General features: G+C 34.4%; 1 protein-coding gene across 1 annotated transcript in view; it reads left to right on the top strand.

The window, feature by feature from the left end:
* LOC149803756 (protein zer-1 homolog) overlaps window positions 1–18759 on the top strand; it is a 106150-nt gene that overhangs the window by 68819 nt on the left and 18572 nt on the right. Inside the window, exons 8-11 of the mRNA XM_089953525.1 lie at window positions 1635–1746; window positions 5410–5463; window positions 14816–14992; window positions 17137–17266. Coding sequence (XP_089809651.1) covers window positions 1635–1746; window positions 5410–5463; window positions 14816–14992; window positions 17137–17266 — 473 coding nt within the window. The remainder of the gene's footprint in view (window positions 1–1634; window positions 1747–5409; window positions 5464–14815; window positions 14993–17136; window positions 17267–18759) is intronic.

Raw genomic sequence — 18759 nt, 5'->3', positions numbered from 1 at the left:
ACAAAGGAAAATTTATTTGGATTATGAATGAGCACTCAAGTTGTTGAGTTTCATGAATAAATAATAATATTTATAATGACTTTATTCAAAGAGGGTGACATAGTTAGTTGGATGGAACTAAACCTCCTTGTGGCCCAATACACATATTTACATTCAAAGTACATGTACATAGTCATACACACACACAGTATTGATAATAAGTTATATTTATTTTTGGACATAATAAACATACAAGTTAAATGAACATGCTCCAACTGGGTACATTGTGTATATACAGTACAAAAATAGTGACACAACAAAGTGGAAGGTTAGTGAATGTATACCTTAAGTTGTAATGTATTTGTCAAATCAAATAAGTTTCACTTTTTATCCATTAAATTAGATTATAATTAAATGCATTATATTTGCACGTTCTCCAATTTCCTTTGGGGTTCTGTTCCAGAGCAGTGATCCTGAATATTGAAAACTTTTCTTAAAGTGTTCTTAATTTGGTTTTAGGACGATAGATGGTTAGCTGAAATTGACCTTAAATTGGGGTATTGCCTTGTTTTCTAGGATGAAATAGTTCATTGAGATATACTAGGGTCATATTGATTGAAACTATGTGCACAAGTCTAGCTTTTCTCAAAAATATTTGTCCAGTAACCGTTAACATTTTAATATCATTCATTGCATTTGGGAAAATTGCAAGTGGAATATTTTGTAAATATTCCCGTCAGAAGTGTTTTCCCAGATAACATTACAGTAATCTAGGTATGGTTGTATATGGCATTTGTAATATGTTATCCTATGTTTAGTTGATAGATATAACCACAGACATGATATGACTTTATGACATATGACTTGTATATAGCATTTGTAATATGTTATGCTATGCTTAGTTGATAGATATAACCACAGACATGATATGACTTTATGACATGACTTGAATATGAATCAAAACATTGCAAATTGTTGTCAACTATCACCTGAAGGATTTTGCTTTGGGTAACCATTTGTAGACAAATTTCATTTAACTTAAGATTCATTTAAGTTTTATTTTCCAGTTTTGCTCTCTTTTGCTTGGTAATAATCATTAAAACTTTAGTCTTGTCTGCATTTACTTTCATGCCAATTTCCGTACACCAGAAATCTATTCTAAGTAAGGCTATGTGAAGGGAGACCTCTAGTTCTAATTTTAGCTGTTTGAAATCTGATCCTCTGCATGTCAGTAGATAAAATACAGTTGCCTATTTTCAGTGGCAGTTCATTTATGCAAATGAGAAAGAAGAGTGGGCCCAGGATTGATCCTGGTTGTATTCCACATGTAATTGGTTCTTCTTTAGGAAAACTACCATTTATTTTGATAAACTGTCAGTAATGTTTAAGCTATTTGTCCAATATTTGAACTATTATTATCATTACATTATCCTATGTATAACTCATTCTGATAGGACTGAAAGAGGACTTACATTATGCAAAGGAAATATATTTGTAATAAGCCTTGTACCCAGAGTGATATAACTATGTTTGAAAACTATTTTTGGTTTTGTATGGATTCTGAGACTGGAGTAGCACAATTTTTACTTTGTAATTTTTTTAGAATCATTAACAATTTTATCTTATCACATGATCTTATTTTTTAAAACTTGTAGAGAAATCCTTGAGTTAATTTTGATCATTATCAACAAAAACATGCAACCAACTATTGACCAGATAAGGAGAGTTGGCCAGATATCCCAAGGAATCATCTATCCAGATAAAGATGTAAGTTGCCCTTCTCTATTTTAATTTTTAGAGTAGGATTAGTGGAGATTTACAAACACTGCACAGAAGAAAAAAAAACAAATATGAGAAAAATAGATTCCTACCTTGTTTATTTTGTCAGGTCTCCTGTACATTTAGAAAATTCCCACTTTATTTTAGCTCTGCTGGTCATTGATGAGAAGAGTTTATCGGATGGTATGAATTAAGTCCATCATCCATCTGTCCTTAATAGCACTTTTTGTTTTATAGCTACTCCTCCTAAACCACTTTGAGAATTGCCATGAAACTTTACACACACATTCATCCCACAGTATAGTTAGTCCTTGGTGACTTTTGAACATTCAGCATGGCTGCCACAGTGGTCATGTCTTTTTATCACGACTACTGAATGGATTGTCAGAGTGACATTTGGATTTAACTGAAAGACTTAGTATGTTTTCTAGCTGGTCCTTAATGAAAATGGTGCCAATCAGACAGCCCAGCATCAACTTTAGGTCAAAGAGTTTTTAATAGGTCTGTACATTCTGTTTGCTTTAAGATCATCTACAGACATTGTCAACAACCAACAACAGCATCAGAGATTTTAGGCTGGAGAGGTCAGAGGTCAGGGTCATGGTAGTTATTGTTCAGATTGTATGTGGATAGTCAGGACTAAGCTTTCTTAATATTGCATTATTTTCTGATTTTGTCCTTTGTGAATTGTGAAAACACTAAAACACGGTTAATCATGGTTTATAAAAGTTTCAGGGATTTGGTGGTAGACAGGCCAAATGTCAAGATCAAAGTTGTCAGTTGGTCATTTGGTTCAAATTTCTTTTGCGATCTTGCATTATGTTTATGTGTAGGCATTAGACTTTAAAACCAGATTACACATAAGAGGTTCAAAGGTCACAGGGTGGCTCATCTTTAGCTATAGGCATAAAATGGAATTTTAATGTATCCATTCATTGGTATTGTGAAGAATTGGCATCATAATTGACCTAAACAAAATTGACAGTTTTACTGTATGTGCTGTTTTATTTGTATTCCTGCTTAGAATGACAGTAGACTCTTCAATGTCTTTGAGTCATAACATGTTTTGGTTGATCAAAACTAACAACTTTTTTCACAAACCAGTTTACATGTTTTTATCTTCATATTATGACCTGTAGCTAATGCAGGATCTTGATGGCTTTCCTACCTGCATACGAATTCTGATGTTCGCATTGTCAGTGCAAACTTTAAAGCACCAAAATGACCACGACTGATTAGTACTGAATGGCTGCCTGTCTTGGTAACATGAACAAGGACAACTACTCAAACAACACTGGATGATTTCAGTTTTCATTCATTACACCCTGTAACAGGGTACTGTATCCCAAAATTGACTGTCATTGATAAAGCTACTTATTTTTGCACTGGATAAATCTTCCAAATCACTTGATCCCCTTGATAATACTGAGCTTCCAAATCACCCTGATCCCCTTGATAATACTGAGCTTCCAAATCACCCTGATTCCCTTGATAATAATGAGCTTCCAAAACACCCTGATCCCCTTGATAATAATGAGCTTCCAAATCACCCTGATTCCCTTGATAATACTGAGTTTCCAAATCACCCTGATTCCCTTGATAATACTGAGTTTCCAAATCACCCTGATCCCCTTGATAATACTGAGCTTCCAAATCACTTGATCCCCTTGATAATACTGAGCTTCCAAATCTTCCTGTCCTCACTGGTTATACTGGCTATTTAGAAAGGACCTTGTATTATTTTAGGTATTATTCAAAGACCCTTTAAATCCATTTATTTTGGTCTATGATTGATGGGTGTAATATGGGTTATAGAGTATACAGCTTGGCCTTACTTCAAATGTGCACCTTTCAAAAAACTGCTAGCTCCGCTTGGTCATTTTTTTCACTTACTGGACTTCAGAGGTAAATTGTATAAAAAAGAGCCGATAACTTTTTTTTTTACATTTCATGTATTTGGTAATTCATTCATTGCACTTTCAGAAGCTGTTTTTGTCTAGTCTGGCAAAATTCATTTTCCATATTTTAATAACTGTTAAAGATAGTGTACTTTAGACTAATTCAGGCTGATTTTTTTAGCACAAGCGAGCAGTCATTTTAGTTAGCTGTGTGCTTAGATCCATTTATAATGTCTTCAACTACAATATCCAATGAAATTTCAGCCACAGTACATGAAAGTAACATAGAGATATGCCAAGATTCTCTCCATTGTGCATATTGCAAATGTAAACAACTTCACCTTACACCCACCACTTTCATAATATCTGTAGAGCGACCTTGATAATACTGAGCTTCCAGATCACCCTGATTCTCTTGATCATATTGAGCTTTTACTCACTGAATTACATTCTTAACCTTCAAAATTTAATTACTAGGAGTAGAGAAACCCACGACCCCACCCCCTCAAAAAACCCCTAGTGAATTATAATTTCAATTTGTGTGAAAGATATCTGGCTCTGTGGACCACAAATTGAAGTCTATTCTGTAAACTTAACTTTCAAAGATCCCTTTTACTCAATCGTGCTAGCTGTTATCATGTTTTTTAATGAGTAAGATAAACCTCTCATTAATGTTAAATGCATTAATTACCAGTATGTTGTATACATAATAATATTTGAAACATTCTGTCTACATGGGTTTGAATCTCAGGCTCAGCTAATGTGGATAAGTGAGAAAGCTTCCCAGTAGCTTCCTATGGGTCAGTGATTGTTCTTGAGTTTTGCCAGGTTCTTCTTCCCTCATCAGTTGTACTGGCCATCATATATAGCCAAGCATGTGCTAAAAAATGGCATTAAGCCCACAACATTTTGATTTAACAATATTTCATTGTATATTGTAATTTACAGTGTACATGTACTGAGAATCTGGTTTTGAACAAAAATTTAACAAAATGTATCACTGATTGAAAGTTGCAACTTTCATGTCATAAAATTTTTGTGCAAAATCCATGCATATTAATGAAGTAAGTATTTCCATCTGATTATCTGACTTACTGAAGTCAGTTAATCAGATATGATTTTTCAAGCTTGGAATGTGGGTGTTTACCCTCAAAATCTTGGTCAAGTTTAATCATAAGCACAACTCACACACATATTTATGAGGTCATCTTGCATTAGATTAGCTGTGCTTGTTACCAATCTGGAAGCCCTATATTTGATCTGAATTGGATCAAACTTCAAATATAGGCTTATATGATCAAGATTTCAACTGTGTTTGATACTGTGCGAGATCTACATATTAATGAATTTATGTTTCATATGATTGGCTTAGCTAAGAGGAGGGTATTAAATCTTTTTTGGGACCTGGTACTGACCCCTGTTTTGCTATTTAGTTGCCTGTCACCCTGGTACAAAATATCAGATAGACAAAGACATTTAGTGACTGCTGTTCCATTTAAACATACATTGTACCCAGTGAAATAAATTTTTAAAAAAAATGTGTGCCTGGATCCTCTGAATCCTCAAAGTGTTGATATGAAAATGATAACGAAATTCTAAATTACTTCTATGAGACTACCCTCAAATTGGATCCCTGGGTACGTTTTACTGGAAAAGCCCTGAATTGACAAAGAGATATATTAAAATACAAGTGATCATTTTAGAGGGTCTTATTTATTGATGCAAATTTTGATAGTGTGTGTTTCTTTTACAGTTGATGCAATATTTGACTCTATCCTTGTGCACAGGGTATTTTGCCCATACTGCGGTAAGTCATGTTTCAACAAGTAAATTGTGATCATGCCATAACCGTTAACTTCAAGATTTTTAAACACAATAAACAATTTCTGTTTGGTAGAAATAGGACATGACTAAGGAAGGTTTAAAATGTCTTTTAATATCATAATTTTGGATTAATCAAACAATCTGTCATAAGTAGCTTACCTGCCTGAAGGTCAGTGGAGTGGAATGGTATGGCACTTCATCTGTCATTCACCTTGCACTGTATGTCCATCATAGGTTTGCAAATTACCAATCAACAGGCATTATTTATGAATAAGTTTTAAAAGAAACTTTGCAAGTTAGTAACAACAATGTCTTGAATATTTTGATAATAATAACACTTATATTAATAAGTGATTTGTCTGAGCTTGTCATAAACCAAATAGCTTCATTTCATTGCTGAATGTATGTTAATGAGCTAATACAATGGAACCTAACTGCTTGTGGATCAGGTTGCAAAGTATGTGTAAATGGCTTAGTTTTTAGTTTACTGCCTGTGAACATTTACAAAATAAGTAAATGAAAATACATGTCATTTGAAGCAGGGACTATCTGTTCCAATTAAATTATATATTATCACATCTTTGCATCAAATGTGGCAGTCCTAAGAAAGAGGCACAACTTGATGAGAAATAGTTTTAGCGTACATTACAGAACATTAAACATCAGGTTGATAATGTTGATAAAACTTTCTTTAAACTACAGTGTTTACATTTAAACAACATACATGTTAACATAATTTTTTATTATTGTATTTTAAGTTCTGAGCCACTGTATAGATCCTTCACAAGCATTCCATAGGCATGTTCTCAAGAAATTCGGTTCCATTATCATTTATTTTATATCATGTACATATCTATCACAGTAGAAAGCATTATCACCACAATCCAACAGATCTTTTACTGAAATTGTCAGATATATTCAACCAAGCTGAGTCATACCAAAGACTTACAAAAATGGTACCAACAGCTGCCTCGCTTGGCGCTCAGCATTATGAGGTTAGTGTTAGGACTGGTCGGCCCGGTGTCAGGATAATGTGACTGGGTGGGACATGATGCTACATGTCTGCAACATGATGCCCCAGTGCTAGACATCACTGTGAATTGCCACATTGCAGACATCGTAGTGATATGACTGAAAAAGTGTTAAAGCTACGTTAAAAATCCCAATCACATCACATCAACCAAGATATGTCTTACAAAGTGAATCCAATTCTAGTAAACAGTAATGATGTACAACAAATGAAACAAATGAAAGTTGAGCAAGGTATGGCTTGCAGTACATTATAATAGCTGTCAATTATGTGCCAAATGGTAGATTGTGGAAAAGTTTGAGTTTTTAATTACTTTGATTAAATGTCATAATTACAGTTGTTGTAATCATTGGAGCATTACTTGTGACATATTTGCATCTCAGATGTAGCTGCTCCATCTTCTAATGGCAGTGATGTTGATGAAACTTAGTTTCTAAGTTTATGTTAACCAGCTCTTGAATGTTTTTTACAGTATCTTCACAACCAAAGATTAAGTCTTATGTGGTCAGCTTGTCCTTTTGTCTGTTTGCTTAATATCTCATAAACCTTTCATGAAATTAGGATACTTTTGTATCATGACTAAACCATTGTTTCTTCTAAAATAAAATGTCATCTGTCTGGTTTTGAAGAGTTATCCCATTTTTTTAGTACAAATTATATCTGTTTCTCCATCTGTCACACTCTTGTCCATTAACATCTCCAGAATCCTTTGAGATTTCATGAATCATTGCATAAGTTTGTGTCACACAGAAGATTCAGCTTTGTCAAAATAGTACTTTTAGAATTATCTGCCCATTTTTGTGAAGAAAACAAATGCACACTTAGGGTGGTATTTCTTTAGCACTTACTAGCTGACAGATCTAGCTGTGAACAACTTTTAAGATTGTTGTTTCAATTACATGTCATATCAGGTTTGAAACTGTATTCCTGAACAGAGCTGGGTGGAATTTATTGCATCGGCTTAGGCTGAGAATATCTGACCTGATGAGCAATATCTACATGTATCTTAATGATATTATCAGGCATCTGTTTGTCCAAGCTTGTTACAATCATGGGGGCCTTTTTAAAAACACAATTTGAGTGATTCTTAAGTATAAGCTTTTCTCAAGGAGATCTTATATTCAACTTTGATAACTTTGTATGTAAGCTTATGTATTCATCTATCAGCATAATGTTAGATGAATTTGATGAGCAATAACAGTGTAAATAATTGAGTTGATTAGGTGTCATCTGGGTTGAGTTTCTATCATTTTGACATCATTTCGTTTAATGAGTTTATAGTCACATATTTGTGCTCGAGTTTGATAGTGAGCTACTATTTACCTTTGTCTAACTGACTGAATTTCTTGATTGTCAGGAAGCAGTATTTCTTAACAGATTGCAACCTTGGTTTCTTAGATCACATCAATCTGACTTTAAAAAGCACATTTGTAGCAAACACTTTAACACATTAACCATTGGAGGTTTTTCTCATTTTTGCCTAAAATTCGAGTAGGAAATACATTTTGAAAGCTATTTCTGAATACATCCTAATACATCAACTTCCAGGTGATTTTCCAATAACCTAATGCCTGGTTGTGTTAGAAACATAATGTTTCATTGGCTATTTGTCTTGTGCATGAGCAGAAGGGTAAAAGTTGGATTTTTTTTGTTGTGCTTAATGGACCCATTATTTTGGTATCGAGACCACTCTTTATTCCAAATGCCCATCTTATCCTACTTTTTGCAAAGTTTCATCTGTCTGTTTGCAGTTCATACTGGTCTACATTAGACATGAGACCAAAAAGTCTCAAATCTGGACACAAAATCGGATTCCGACCATGGGTGAATCTTGGGTAGAAAAAAATTGGGTCCAAAAAATGATGTTTTTCCCTCTGTATTTTGCAGTGCAACTAGAACTTCCAGATTGTTTGGTATCATTGTAGTCTCAGCTACATCTGTCTACCTTTCTATAATACCACCCACTTTAGTGTATCATACATGACCTTGATGCTACAGAGCTTGGCAGTAGGCTACTACCTCCTGCCACGTTAACTCATCGCCAGGGGTTAATGTGTTAATTAGCAGCTGGATACTGGCTGGCTACCAGTTTTCATAATTGCTTCAAAGATAAATTATGAATCACTCAGTATGAATCCTGGAGTGAATTCTCTTTATCTCTAGGAGAAAAACTTGGTTTAAATTTATTTGTTGATTGTTTACTGGTTTGTTTCCTTTATAGTGATGTTTGGCAATAGATTATTTACAAGACTGACCCACTTTTCCATGCTGGAAATGAAGTCACTGTGATCATCGTGATTCACAATAAAGTTAGACATTAAGTAAAATATTTAAAAAGAAAATATTTCTAAATTCCAATGATTGGTGGAATACATTATTAACTTGTGTTTTCAGACTTTACTACTGTCAGTAGTTCATTGGAAGGGATGGTAATGTGTAACAGGAAAACACTTCAGCTCTTGTGACTGTCAGTGATTGTTAAAATAAATGTTAGTTAAAATTTTTAGATTGAAGTCTGCCGTTATGCTTTGTCCCGCTACAGCAGGTATGTACAACTTCCACCAGGTCGTAGGTCAGATAGCAATTTTTGAATATACCCATATGATGTAAATCTTATAGACTAAATGCAGCCTATGGCCCAGTGCTACATAGTTACTATCTCAAGTGATATTGTATTCTGTAGAATGACAAACATTGATATTATGTTTAAAGTATCGTGCAAAGTATAAAATGCTGCACTTCACATAGCTCAACTCCACAACTAGGATTTCAGAAATTTTGTTTGCAGGACTTTGCTCATTTTACAGATGGCTCATACTTCCCTGAATCACAGCTTCACAAATCATTTTAACATTTTACTATTAAAAATGAGCTAGTGACACTTCCACACTGCTCTTAATTATACCATTCCGTCTACTGCAGTAATATTTTCCATGTTATGTGTCTATTATAATCCGACTTCAAACAAGTTTTGTTGCTGCTTATGATATTCAATATTCTAACATTTAAAAAAATAGAGATGGCTTAAACATTCCCATTTACAGCAATGAAGAGTAATAACTTTTGTTTCTTGAAGCTCATTGGGTTGTTCCACTTTGTGTACTATATATATGTAAATTAGCCTAATGGTCTCTCCCACGGCAGGACTAGCAACACAAAAACACACATGCTATTTTCAGCAAGGTAAATAATTTGTGGAATGGCGGTTATTTATCTCTGGCTGTCTTTACCATTTAGTCAAATTTAAGACAATGAACTGTACAAACTACATAACGTAGTTAGTTTTCCTGTTGTTTTAGCTTAGTCATTACTGTTTTTTGGCTTAATCGTTGCTGTTTTTTGGCTTAATCAGTAATGTTTTTCACTGAATTTTTTAACATCTTGTCATCGCTTGTGAATGGATTACACTTCCTTTGTAAATTAAAAAGATAATTAAGCAATACAGAGTTGTTTTGTCATTTTTATTATCCTCTTGTTAATCACACAATTAAATAAATTTGATATATGAGAATAGTGTATGAGTATGCTTGTCCATCATAGACCTACATATACTTTCAATGTTGTGTTTATAGTAGTTGTTTATGACAAATTACCAAGGAAACAAACGGGCTTCTTCAGTTTGAAACGTATCAGATACATTATATTGATGAGTATTAGTAAGCAGACCAGTCTATGCTATACAAAATGGTTCAAGATGTTAAGCAAAACAAGCTTTGACTCATGGATGTTAAACAACTTACAAATTTTATTAGAGAGGGATCTTTTTAAACTTTAATACATGTTAGATCAGAAAAGGGATAAATTAATAACAGTTTTGAAATTTAAAAAAAGGAATATTGTAATCATACAATATTTGTGATCATGACTTCAAGCTGCATTTATCTTCATACCACTGGGCTCACACCAGTTGTTTACTTTAGCCAGATTTCGATTTTATTTAGTTCTAAATTCAATGTCATATATGCAGAGGCAATACAGTCAGTCAGTATTATCCACAAGCAGATACAATAGTCCGTCATTTAACAGTCAATATTATCCACAAGCAGATACAATAGTCCGTCACTTGACAGTCAGTATTATACACAAGCAGATACAATAGACTGTCATGTGACAGTCGGTATAATAAATAAGCTGATAAATTAGCTGTTATGTGACTGTCAGTTGTGGCAGATAAAGTAGTCATTTTATGTCAGACTGTATATACACAAGCAGATAAAGTGGTTCATCATGTGACAGTCTGTGTTATACGCAGGCTAATAAAATAGTCCATAATTTGACAGTACAGTGTGACCCCGCTATAACACGGTAGTTGGGATCGCCTTAGAACCCGACTGAGTTATAGACTGAACCATGTTATAAGCAACCAGGTCAGTTAGCTGAAGAAAATGATGCAAGTACCCCAAGATATTTGTGGGGGGGGGTGGGGGTGTGGTGTGGTAATAAATGCGGGTGGTAAAATACGTGCTTCATTGGCACATGTCAGTTACCATCTTAAATCAATGCATATTAAATGAGAAATACACCTGTAGTGAAAACAGAGAAAGCATATATAATATTTTACTTTATTTACTGTAGTGAGAACCACGGATTGGTACTTATATGTGTATACTGTTTATATTATACATGTCTAATGTATAGCATAAATAGAGTATCAACACCGTGTTCTCACCCGCAAATCTCATCACATACATTGAATCCACAATACAAGTAATTCCATCAAAAATGTGCACACACACACAGATTTAAAATATTCAATAATTTTGTCACAGGTCATATTGGTCTGAATTCAGTGGAAAAACATAGCACAATAATGTAACAAATGATGAAGCACATTTACTTTTCAGTATGTCCCAAGTCAGTAAAAGTTAGTTTGCATTTTAAACCGCTGTTGGTAGTGTTGTAAGCATAAACTTTTTCCGTGCATAAAGAAAAATTTCACGGCACAGTAAATGTGTTCCAGTCATGTTGGAAAATGAAAATATCTATCAGATTCCATTGCTTTTATTTAAGTTTTGTACTGACTTCCTCTGAAGAAAAGTTCTTCGTCTTTATCGAAGATTGTAGTCAGCTTTCTTTGATGAAGGGTGCATGCGTTATTGAAGTCACCGCTAAAGGACAGCTTTGGTGAACCAAACAAATGCCCATTTCTTGTTGGGGCGGCAACATCAAATAATTGTATTGCATGATTGAGACTGATTTTTTTCCCATTTGCTTAGTACATTTACATAACAATCAGTGCATCAAATTTAGGTAATCTGTTTTCTTTGAAATTTCAGCAAACTATTTTATCTGGGTACATTTTTAAAAAAAGGAATTGGCCGTCATTTGGTCGATTGCAATTACTGTTCCTCCCTGCCTATTAAATAGACCAGCAAGATGTTTTTTTATGGGTTTTTGTAAAAACATTTGTGGTAGTGAAGTGATGATGCCTTACACGCATGTGTCAGAAATTTAACAACGGGTCAATGGATGATAGAGACACAGGTGTTCTGGTCTAATGACAGACATTACTACAGAAAATGTGAGTGTTCTGAAGGATTTAATTCTGAGTGAAAAGAAAAGGAAATTTACTTACCATCCACATACAGATGTCAGTCTATCTAAATATATTAATTACTGGCGAGTTGCCAAAGATAGATTACAAGATAATGCCTTGTCTTGTCCAGTTGATCACTACAACCAGAAATTTCAACAGCAAAAAATGCGGATATCTCAAAACATACAGCACTCATGCTAAATCTTAACATAAGCGGATTATGATATAACAATGCACTGTTAAGATGGTATGAGAAAAATACATGTTTATAAAATTTCAGGAGCCACACCATGACCATGTTATATCTGAATTTGTGTTATAGCAGAGTGTGCTATAGTGGGGTCACACTGTATGTATCATACAGAAATTAGTACACCTTGCAGCTTTTCTAGCAAAATCCATCTTGGAAATACTTTTATGGGATAATATTGCATAAAAGAGAAAATCTCTGGAAATGGCAAATAACTCATTCACATTTTGAAGTATGCTAAGGAAATAGAACAATGTCAAAGGCAATATGGTACCTTTAAGGAATTATTAGTTCAATGAAAGAAAGTTCTCCTGAAAGTTCATCAAGCCATTTTAATTAAAGGAGTGATGTTGTGTTACACTTGACATCATTTGGTAAACAAGGCACATATACATGTATGTGCAGTATCATTTGGTGTACTACTTCTGAAGTGCTTTTCCAATAATTGGCAGAATGACACCTGTGTTCCAATTGATCATACACAGGCAGATAAAGTAGTCCATAAAGTGAGTATGTAATATACACAAGTGAATACAGTAGACAGTCATACTGACAAGAGCTTATAAGTAGTCCATCATGTAACATACTGTAATATACACAAGTCAATAATGTAGACAATCATACTGACATGAGCATATAAAGTAGTCCACCATGTAACATACTCTAATATACACAAGTCAATAATGTAGACAATCATACTGACATGAGCATATAAAGTAGTCCACCATGTAACATTCTGTAATATACACAAGTCAATAAAGTAGTCCATCATGTAACATACTGCAATATACACAAGCCACTAAAGTAGTCCATCATGTAACATACTGTAATATATACAAGCCACTAAAGTAGTCCACCATGTAACATACTGTAATATACACAAGCCACTAAAGTAGTCCATCATGTTACATACTGTAATATACACAAGCCACTAAAGTAGTCCATCACGTAACATACTGTAATATACACAAGCCACTAAAGTAGTCCATCATGTAACATACTGTAATATATACAAGCCACTAAAGTAGTCCACCATGTAACATACTGTAATATACACAAGCCACTAAAGTAGTCCATCATGTTACATACTGTAATATACACAAGCCACTAAAGTAGTCCATCACGTAACATACTGTAATATACACAAGCCACTAAAGTAGTCCATCATGTAACATACTGTAATATACACAAGTCAATAATGTAGACAATCATACTGACATGAGCATATAAAGTAGTCCACCATGTAACATACTGTAATATACACAAGTCAATAAAGTAGTCCATCATGTAACATACTGTAATATACACAAGCCACTAAAGTAGTCCATCATGTTAAATACTGTAATATATACAAGCCACTAAAGTAGTCCATCATGTAACATACTGTAATATACACAAGCCACTAAAGTAGTCCATCATGTTACATACTGTAATATACACAAGCCACTGAAGTAGTACATCATGTTACATACTGTAATATACACAAGCCACTAAAGTAGTCCATCATGTTACATACTGTAATATACACAAGCCACTAAAGTAGTCCATCATGTTACATACTGTAATATACACAAGCCACTAAAGTAGTCCATCATGTTACATACTGTAATATACACAAGCCACTAAAGTAGTCCATCATGTAACATACTGTAATATACACAAGCCACTAAAGTAGTCCATCATGTAACATACTGTAATATACACAAGTCAATAATGTAGATAATCATACTGATATGAGCATATAAATTAGTCCACCATGTAACATGCTGTAAGGGGCCCTGAGTGGCCGAGTGTTCTAAAGCACTCTCCATTACGGATCACTGCCATCTCACCTCTGTCTGCGTGGGTTTGAGTCTCGGATTCAGCCAATGTGGGTATGTGAGAAAGCTTGCCAGTAGCTTCTCATGGGTCAGTGGTTCTTTCCTGAGGTTTTCCCAGGTTCTTCCTCCACCATTAATACTGGCCGCCATGTATAGCCTGTCGTGTGCTGAAAAATGGCGTTAAACCCTACAACAACAACAACAACAACATACTGTAATATACACAAGCCACTAAAGTAGTCCATCATGTAACATACTGTAACATACACAAGTCAATAATTTAGACAATCATACTAACATGAGCTAATGTAGTCCAACATTTGACTATCCACAAGCATATAAAATAGTCCACTGTGTGACTATCTGACAAAAGATTGATGTGTTAAACATAATTAGTACAAAGGGATAAATTTGAAAGAGGGTTATTTTTACAGTGGAACAAGTGCAAAAGCTGTAGTTGTATTTATTTAGAACGTATGATGTATACATTTGTGATAACCCTGAAAGTTAAAAGAACTGCATCTTGAAATATATTTACATTTTATCTTATTCTTCATCATATACTGTTGGGGGTCTATACATTTGTGAGCATATGTGATGCAAACAATAATTATATTAAAAACTTTGAATAAAATCTTTGAAAATATGTTGCCCTTTTTTTACTGTAGAGATTTTTACTTTTGTTGTATAAATACACAGGTATACAGTTACTGCTTTGAACAGTATGTGGACACCCTGTGTACGTTGCTATGGCTAATGAACCCTTACTATGATGGAAGGTGCTGGTACACAGTTTATGGAGCAAAACTACTTAACCAGGCCTGCCGTGTTGAAGTGGACTACAAAATTCTAATGGGAGAGATGGGCATCATACAAGTAAATAATAATTTTGCTTTTATTGGCCTGCTCCACCAGATGATTAAGTTTATGTTGTAGAATGATTTCCAGGATTCCGTTACCAATTTTGTTTCTGCACAATAATTCAATCTGTCCACCATCAATAATTATTAATTGTATGGAAGATGGCTTGCATTTTGGGTAAGGACTATACATATCTGGGTCAAGATCACTGTGACAACAAGAAGTTTTGTCTGCACAATGACTCAAATAGTTTACGATCTACAGTTACCAGACTTTTTGGATAACTTTCACTTGGAAGTGAGGCATAATCATGTTGATTTTGGTGTCAAAAGGATAAATGTCAAGATCACTTACTGAAACAAGAAAAATGTTTTCCACCCAATAATTTGAATTCTCCACCATTAAGAATTACCAAACTATGTGGATGGCTTGCACTTGGGGTACGGAAGAAGCTGATTGATTTTGATGTTAAAATCATTGATCACTGTTACAGAAAGAAGCAAACATTTTCTGCACAATAACTCAAGTTGTCTACAATTACCAAACTCTGTAGATTGCTTGCACTTAGGGTAAGGAAGAACCATGTCAATTTTGGGGTCAAAGGCCAAGGTCACTGCACTGAAATAATAAAATGGTTTGTCTCAATAACTTCAGTTACCAAGCTTTATAGATAACATGCACATGGGGTAGGGAAGAAGCCACTTGACTTTTGGGTCAAAAGTCAAGGTCACTGTTACTGAAAGCATAAAAATGGTTTCTGCACAATAACATTATTTCTACATGACATACTTGGACCTGGCTTTATGTATGGCTTGCACCTGGTATAAGTAAGAAGTCAATCAATTTTGGCATCAAAAGGTCAGTTAGCAAGGGTTTGGGATGATAACTTTAGTTCAGTACCATGTATTTAATCAAATTTTGTGGAGGACTTGCACTGTATGGAAGAGGTACAGTTAGTTTGGGGTGAAAAGTCATGGTCATTCTTGATCAAAGAAAAATGGGTTGTGCAGAATAACTTTTGTTCTAGAGCAGGTTCCTTGACCATACTTGTGGATGGTTTGCACTTAGGCTAATTGTTGTTGTTGTTGTTGTTGTAGGGTTTAACGCCATTTTTCAGCACACGATAGGCTATACATGGCGGCCAGTATTAATGGTGGAGGAAGAACATGGGAAATCCCCGAAAAGAACCACCGACCCTCGAGAAGCTACTGGCAAGCTTTCTCACATACCCACATTGGCCGAATCTGAGACTCGAACCTACACAGACAGAGGTGAGATGACAGTGATCCGTAACGGAGAGCACTTTAGACCACTCAGCCACTGGGGGCCCCCACTTAGGCTAATAAAGAAACCTATATATTTTATGGGTCTAAAGGTCAAAGGTCATGGTCCTGGTAAGTCTAATGAGAAAATAATGATTTCTGTGCATTGAGTTTATTTCAAGATCACATACCTTGTACAAAGGTCAAGTTCTTGGAGACCCATTGGTCACTAATCTCCAGAGCCAATGATGCCCCAATAGTGCATACAGAGAAGACTTTTGAACACCGGTCAGGTGAATAACGTGCCTTTCAAAGTGACCTTGCTGAATGTTGAGACTTAATTTCTTTTTTTTTACAGAAATCCTGCTTGTATGCTTGTATGATTAGGAATAGGCCACCCAACATAGATACAAGAAATTAGGCAGGCATCATTGTATCCATATGTAGATGACATGATTAGATTTTTAGACCATTTTACCAATCCTTCAAAGTCTTTAGTAGTATGAAAATGGGGCTTTTGCCTCATTTTGCAAACCATTTCATGCTCTTGTGGCCTATAGATCGCAAATGAGGCAAAAGCCCCATTTACATTCTACTTCTGTTTTACATATTTTTGAACATTTGGGATGATTATCTTGTTAGTTTGGTTAAATAAAAATGTTTACAATTAGCTACAGGGAATTTTGCATATTTCATGTTGATAAATGAGATTGAAGGTTGGAGATATTTAATTTGTGTAGGCTGCTGTTAGGACATAAGAACAATATTTAATTAATTGGACAACAATATTTAATCAATTGGAAAACAGTAATAAAGAAAAAAGAGAAGAATATGTTTTATAATATTTTGTCTATGTAAGATTAAAACTCTATAATTTACAAAATCATATTTTTTCAGAGATTGCTGGAGATTATGTTAAATGTGACAGATTCCTTGTATATGCAGTTACAGGAACCACTTTTGCTCCTTCCACAGAATGTTTTTCCATTTCTGTCTCAGTTGTGGGGTGTTTTGTGGTCACTTACAGGTATATATCAATGTCAGAAATGTTTTCAAAGATCATTACAATTATAAGAAGATATAGTATTGATACTGGTGGCTGCTGAAAAAAATTGCTAAGATTTTAAAACCTGATAACAATGTGATTAGGCAATGAAAAAGTTACAAAACTGGGAGACACCTATACACTAAAGTCTTGTTGGTCATAAATTAGAATGGTGTTCCTTTTGGTATTTAGGTATTAATGGTTACATTCATAAATAAGTCATCTAATCAGAATGGTCAGATCCACTAATTTCCATCACATTTTGCTTTAGTGTAGTGGTAAATATCATGTTTATATTAGTCATCCACTTAGAATGGTCAGTTGTCACAGTAAATGGTCCCAAATAGGTACAATTTGTGTATATAATGGTTGAGTCAGTCAACTAGTTCAAAACTTAGTGATGCTTGAAATAGCTGCATGCATACTTTGAAATTTTCTTCAAAACTGAATGTTAGACCATGGTCTCATTTTTGGTATGGCATCTGTACACATGCTGCTACAAACATGTGGTTAAAATTATGGATTGGACATTGTGATACTACAGATAAATGTCAGGCAAGGTAAACAGGTAGAAATCAACCTGGCAAAAAGGTCCTTCAATATTGGACAAATTTATACAGATGTGCCATCAGATATGTATGTAGATGTCCAAAAATATAGAGACCTTGAAACAAATATTTTCATAACTTCATCAATCAAATGTATTTGAAAAGATTTCTACAGAAGGCATTCTACTGTGTCCTATTTCTTGGCCAACTGTTCTTACTTATAATGATCTCAGACTCACATGGGCATATAAGAATTATCTGATTGTCGGCTTTTTATGAATACATTTACTATATACATGTTCTAATTATGACTCAGCATTGAAGTGGGATGTGTGTGGAAGAAGTGGGTGAGGATTTAACTATAACCATCCCTTTTGGGTGAAATTTGAATTCATTTGAATATATAGCTCGCAAACCAACTTTGCCATCTAGTAGGTTGACAACTTCTTGATGCAGTGTTCTGCTGGACTACTTGTTAGATTCTAAGTCACAATAAAATGTTTAATTGTTTTGCAAACATACAACTAAAATGTACAAAATGCATGTTGATAAAAATTAGTCACAGTGTGGAACTTCTTATAACATGCACTCTGTCACAGATTTGTAATATTTAGTATACTAATATTACAAATGCAGGACACGTTACAGGTATTACACCCTCTATTTGTAATATTTAGTATACCTGTCACAAATGCTAGAGATAGTACAGGTATGACACCCAAGATTTGTAATATTTAGTATACCTGTCACAAATACTAGACATGACAGTGCAGGTATTACACCCTAGATTTGTAATATTTAGTATACCTGTCACAAGTGCCTGACATGACTGTTCAGGTATTACACCCTATATTTGTAAGATTTAATATACCTGTCACAAATGCAGGACATGACAGTACAGGTATTACAGAATCAATTTGTAATATT

Source organism: Sinohyriopsis cumingii, chromosome 3 (genome assembly GCF_028554795.1).
Source record: "Sinohyriopsis cumingii isolate HCF-2022 chromosome 3, ASM2855479v2, whole genome shotgun sequence".
In the NCBI taxonomy this organism is placed as follows: domain Eukaryota; kingdom Metazoa; phylum Mollusca; class Bivalvia; order Unionida; family Unionidae; genus Sinohyriopsis; species Sinohyriopsis cumingii.
Note: the sequence above shows the minus strand (reverse complement) of the source record. Positions and strands in the feature narration are given on the sequence as shown.